This window comes from Molossus molossus, unplaced genomic scaffold (genome assembly GCF_014108415.1).
Source record: "Molossus molossus isolate mMolMol1 unplaced genomic scaffold, mMolMol1.p scaffold_m16_p_7, whole genome shotgun sequence".
Taxonomy (NCBI): domain Eukaryota; kingdom Metazoa; phylum Chordata; class Mammalia; order Chiroptera; family Molossidae; genus Molossus; species Molossus molossus.
Window position 1 is genome coordinate 112,765,228 of NW_023425401.1, and position 6,000 is coordinate 112,771,227.

The window sequence follows — 6,000 nt, forward strand, 5'->3', positions numbered from 1 at the left end:
CACCGTCTTTCCTTTCTGATTAATGACTTCCTGTGGGGGGGACAGGTGGATGCTTCACTCATCACATCCTGACCTGCGCCCTCTCCTCACCTGCGATCCCTTGTCCTCACCTCTTGTCCTCACCTGCGTCCATCACCTGCATCCATTTGTGATCCTTGCTGTCATCTGCTGTCGGTGCTGCAGATGGTGGCTTTGCATCAATTCCATCTTTACTAGTTGGCTGTCTGTCTTCTCCCCCGTGTAGGAGTGTATGCAGGTGTGTGTGTGAGGTGCGTATGTAGACGTGCGTGTAGGCATGTTTGCAGCATGTATGTGCTGTCAGTGTTGACGCTGCTCCCTGCTCCCCTCGGTGCCTACAACCATTTGCTGCCTCTGGTCTGCTGCTCAGATTGTCCCAGTGACATCATTCTGTGAGCCTCTTTTGCTTTTTGGTGTAATAAACCCCGGAATCAGCCATTTCTCCAAGGAGTCCTGGCTCCGGTTAGGGAAAAACTCGTGGAAACCAAGATCTAGGCAGTAAGACGTGCCCACCATGCAGGACACAGTGACCAGAGGCCGGCGTTCGGTCATGTCTAGTTCTGGCCCTGGAGGGGCCTGGCTCTGTTCCCAGGATGTTCATTCGTCCGTCATCTCTCGAGGACGCAGGGCCTTTCGTGACGACTGGCTTGTGCCTCTGCCTCGTTGGGTATGTGACGGACTATGAGTGTAGAGCAAACAGGCTCCTCTTTGTAGCTAAAAACTTGGTCTTTTACTAAGTTTTGTTCTATGCAAATTTCCACCCAAGCAGCTATATAACTATATCATTAGCGCAAGTGTAAGTTGTTTTTTTTTTTAAGGAGGCTTATGTATTGTCATGGAGGCAGTCTTAATGCCCTATGCTTGGATCATCGAGATTCAACTTTGCTAAAAATAACTTTGCTGTTCATACATTCACTGAGCCCACTGACTACCAGCCATTTGGGAAGGGGAAGGGGTGCACAGTGTACCAGACTCTCCGAGGAGAATGCTCGTCTGCAGGGTTTGTCAGGGCAGCTTTAATGTTACATTTGTTTCAAAAACAAAACATAAATACAATTATTGTGCTTTTCAAACTCAAAAAGCTAATGCTTTGAAAAGTTTCCCTGGCCGCTGAGATGGGTGAGAGGAAGCAGAGCGTGACCTCCTGTCCCCCGCCAGGCCGGCTGCAGTGACGGGAGCATCAGGCTGCACCAGCTGGCGTCCGAGCAGCCCCTCCTGCAGTGGGACCAGAGCACCGAGGGTCGCGCCGTCACCGGCCTGCAGTGGTCCCCGGCCAGGCCTGCTGTGTTCTTCGTCCAGGACGAGGCTTCCTGCATTCACATCTGGGACCTGCTGGAGAGCGATCTGGGCCCCGTCGCCAAACAGCTCGTCTCCCCAGACAGGTGGGTCCCACGGGCCCCGCGCCGGCCTGTCACAGGTCGTCCCCGCGGAAGCGTCCGGTGGCTTTCACCTACGCACAAGGCTGCGACCTTAAAACCTGGCTACTTCTATTTACATTTAACTGTTATTTTTATATTTACAAATTTAAGTAATATTTTAAAAAACCACTTAGTGTGTTTATTTCAGCCTAGTCCAGAGCAGTCTGTGGGTGAAGGAATTCACGCAATGCTGTGTCCCGTCCTTGTACCCTGACAAGGTGAAGAAGAAACTGAGCCCCTTCGTGGTGCTCACTTGCTGGTCACGGGTTCAGTGTACACCTGAGTCTAGTTTCCGAACCAGGCTGCTACATGGGGCTCAGAAGTCACTTGATTGCACATCGGTGCGCCCCTCTGCCCAGAGTGAGGTCACAGTCATGCCTCCGCGTGGCCTCTGCGTGGATTCAGTGAATGTGGGGTGTGGGAAGGGCCACTGGGACGCTTCTGACCTTCCCTGTCTTGCTTTATTCATTGAAGCTTGAACTATTTATAAAGCTTTACTGTGACGGCTTCTCTCCCGATCCCCTTTGTCTGTTCACCTGTCTTTTCCTGAGCTGATCTATTTTGTGTCAGTGACCCCCCTGCTGCGAGGGCTCCAGCAGCCTGGGGAGGATGGGCCATTAGCTGGGCAGGTGGTCAAACAAGTTGTCTGACAGAGTGTCAGGGACATGCTGACAAGATGTGAAAAGAAATGAGAAGTATGTTTATTTAGGTCACATACTAGGCATATACGTTATTCTGATTATCAGCCCTGGCCGGTGGTTCAGTGGTTACAGCGTTGGGCTGCGGACCAAAGAGTCGCAGATTCGATTCCAGTCAAGGGCATGTACCTCGGTTGCGGTTCATTCCACAGCCCTGGTCCGGGTCGTGCAGGAGGCAACCAATCAACATGTTTCTCTCACATCAATGTTTCTCTGTCTGTCTGTCTGTCTCTCTCCCTCCCACTCTAGTTGAAGATAAATGGAAAAATATCCTCAGGTGAGGATTAAAAAAAAAAGTCATCAAAACACAGACTGTGATTGACATATAAACACATAACATACATGCAGTTTATTCCAAAAGAGTCTGTCCATTCCTTAACACGACAGATATTTACTGAGCACCTGCTATGTGCCTGGTGCGGCTCCAGGCCCCAGGATGGGCTCTCGTCCTTGTGGGGTGAGATGGGTGAGAAACACGTAAAGAAAATCTGTGGGTTCCACAGGGTGATGGGGGAAACAAGGAGGGCGGGGTCCCAAGTGTGGGCCCCAGCGAGTCAGGACTTTCCGTGGGCAGAGAAGGAGGTTCTGGCTGTGTTGGGGCAGAGGCTTGGGAGGTGGGGTCTGGGGACCGGCAGGTCCAGCAGTGCTGAGGAGACTGCCGCGTGGGGGCTGTGTCTGCCCCCCACACACCGTGGTCGGTCAGTGGTCAGTGCTGGGATCTCAGGAGAGGCAGCAGGCCTCAGCCGCACAGCAGGGAGCAGACAGAAGGCAGCCGTGGTCCGGAACCTCCTCTCAGACCTCCTGCGGCAGCATCTCAGCTGAAGCAGCAGCTGCTCAGGTTGTGCTCAGGCACTTTCTTCAGCTGGGACAGAGGCTCAAAGGCAGGAGTGCAGGTCGAAGGAGGAACTTGCTCCTTTAGAGTTAAATTGAGCCCTGGCCAGTTTGGCTCAGCGGTTAGAGCGTCGGCCTGCGGTCCGGAGAGACCCGGGTTCGGTTCCCGCTAAGGGCACGTACTTCGGTTGCAGTTTGTCCCCGGCCCTGGTTGGTCGTGCGGGTGGCAGCCACTCGATGTGTTCCTTTCACATCGTTGTTTCTCTCTCTCTCTCCCTTCCTCTCTCTCCCTCCCACTCTATCTGTACAAAAAATGGAAAAATATCCTCGGGTGAGGATAAAAAAAAAAAAAAAAAAAAAAAAGGAGTTAAATTGAAATGATGACAACCTGCTCCCTGTGGCCTGGGGGGCGCGGGCAGCAGACCAGTGTCAGACCGACATTGTTTTGTTTTGTATTCTGCCCTCTTTGCTTGGATTCTGTTCATATCGCAAATCTGAAGCACATTTTAAATTGGCCCTGATAGTACTGACTGGTGTTTCTGCACCAATTTTAATGCTTTTTAAACCTGCAGTTTAGGGAGGAGCTAGCTCTGTTTTCGGGCTTTTCTCAGTTGGTCCCCTTTTCTTCCCTTCCTGCTGCTGCAGCTGGAGTTCCTGGTTTGTGGTGATGCCTGGGACCAGTGGTGGTCAAGTGTTCCGTGGGTTTTAAAATTCTCACAGCTTGTAATTTTTAAAAATATTTTTCTTTATTGATTTCAGAGAGGAAGGGAGAGGGAGAGAGACAGAGATAATTGATGAGAGAGAAGATTGATTGGCCGCCTCGTGCATGTCCCCCACTGGGGGTCGGGCCCACAACCTGGGCGTGTGCCCGGACCGGGAATCAAACTCGTGACCGCTTGGTGCACGGTCAGTACTCAACCATGGAGCCACACCAACCAGGCTCACAGCTAGTAATTTTTCAAGTTTTGCCCTTTTGTGGTCTCACTAGGGTTGAACTCTCTCCTGCCCCTCCCCCCAGTGATGCTGTGGGTTCCCAAAGCCAGGGCCCAGGAGGTGGGACCAGATGCATCAGAGGGGCCTAGAGAGAGAGGTGGGGACATGCGGGCACGGGGCCCGATCGGGCTGTTGGGATGGCTGCAGGTCTCGATGGGCAGGCCTGGTCCTCAGGGCACTTGGCCTGCAAGACCCAGGTTGGCGAGTTTGCCTTCGTCCTTACCAGTGACAGGCACAAGCAGTCGGTCCAGTAGACCTCTAGTTCAGAGACAGGTTTTCTAAGTGGTTTTCATAGACTTTTTGTGTTTATTTCTGTTCTAACCTTTGGTCATACTGAAATGTTTAGACTTTCCCTTCCTGTCCACCCCCCTTGCATGTGAGAGACTTGCAGTCACACACACGTGCTTCTCGCTTTCAGGCTGGTGACCATGACAGTCGTGGGCGAACCAGAGAAAACCAGTGGCGGCTTCCTGGCCCTGGTGCTGGCCAGAGCCTCGGGCCGAGTGGACGTCCAGCACTTGAAGAGGGCGTGGGCGGCTCCAGTGGCCGAGGAGCAGAGGAGACTGTGGCAGCTTCTGCAGGGAGCGCTTTAGGCAGGATGGACAGCTGGTTATTCTGGGGGGGGCGCTGTGGGGGGGCAGTGCTATGGCGGGGACCTGGCTATGAGGGCTGCCACCCGAGGGGGGCCTGTCCCCCCATTGCATGTATATTATGTAGCTAGAACACATATATTCTGTACATACTCTATTTTACAGAATGTCACATCAATATTCCCAGTAAATAAATGACTATTTATTTTTAATGGAAATAACATTTTTTGTGTGTCCTGAATTTCAAAGGAAACAGTCATGTCTAGCACACTCTTTTCTGAGGACATTTCTACTTATATTTAGAGCAGCCTTAAAACACTGTCCCATTTACTACTAGATTTAAAACACGCGTGTTTGCACCTAGAAAACACAGCTTAGGAGATCCGTTTTGAATTGGGCTGTGGGTTCTGTTGCTGGGTTGTGGGAGTTCCTCGTGTATTACTGAGGCTTATTCTTGTGGGCCCATAATCTACCGCGCGGGCACTGAGGAGCTGGTCCTAGTCACTGGCAGGGTAAACGTCCCCACGTCTGGGCTTCGCCACCTTTCTCGGTTCATTAACTTGGATTCATCTTTTTAAATGACAGAACATTTATTTTGCTCTTTACAACAGAAGGTCAAAGACCCAGTGGCACGTCTGGCCCTGTGTTTCCGGTTGCAGAACTGAAAGCTGAGGGCCTGCGGGTGCCGGGCAGCTCCCAGGCCTGTCGTCTCGGTGACAAGGCCCCAGGCAGCCGCCGGGAGCCAGGGAGTGCCGCCCTGAGGACAAGATGCATCAACAGCGCGCCCTCGGGTCGTGGCTGACAGGGCAGGAGGGACCCGGCACAAGCTGCCCTGAGACCCACCGAGGCCCGAGCGCCTCCAGTAGGGGTCCCACATCCGAGGAAGGAGGGCCAGTCAAGGTTCATGCTCACATCCCGTCAGAGGGCCTTTCCCTTGTCACAAAGCTTCCGTGGACAGTTTCCCTTGGGGTTCCCAGGCGGGCAGCGGGAATCCACTCTCCCTTCTGCCGCCTCGGCGCCCTCCACTCCTCCTCCAGGTGTGCTGTGCACCTGCACCAGCGCCCTGACCGTCAGGCACACCGGGCTCCATGCCCCAGTCCCAGAACCACCACCGCCGCCTCCCGGAAGGACCCAGACAGGCTGCACCGAGGGGCAGGGGTCCTCGCAGGCTGACGTCCCTCGACGGGCAGCTGGGTTCCTTACTCAGCTTGTCTCTTAGGCAAGCCGGGGCCACACGCCTGACCTGTGCCCACCTCAGCCCATGGGGCCCAGTGAGCTGCAGGGGTCAGACCACCAAATCTTCCCAGGGATTTAAGGTGTTGAAACATAGACTGTGCCTTCAGCTGTCATCCCTGCACCCCCCGTCATCCCTGCACCCCCACTGCAATCCCTGCACCCCCACTGTCATCCCTGCACCCCCGCTGTCACCCCTGCACCCCCTGCTGTCATCCC

At 53.7% G+C, this 6,000-nt stretch overlaps 1 protein-coding gene across 2 annotated transcripts in view; it reads left to right on the forward strand.

The window, feature by feature from the left end:
- Window positions 1-4,555, forward strand: part of DYNC2I1 (dynein 2 intermediate chain 1) — a 37,733-nt gene extending 33,178 nt beyond the window's left edge. For both annotated transcript variants that reach the window (XM_036247535.1, XM_036247536.1), the window contains 2 exons: window positions 1,177-1,400; window positions 4,377-4,555. In XM_036247535.1, the coding sequence (XP_036103428.1) occupies window positions 1,177-1,400; window positions 4,377-4,551 (399 nt within the window). In that variant the 3' untranslated portion in view covers window positions 4,552-4,555. The remainder of the gene's footprint in view (window positions 1-1,176; window positions 1,401-4,376) is intronic.
- The last annotated feature ends 1,445 nt before the right edge of the window (window positions 4,556-6,000 follow it).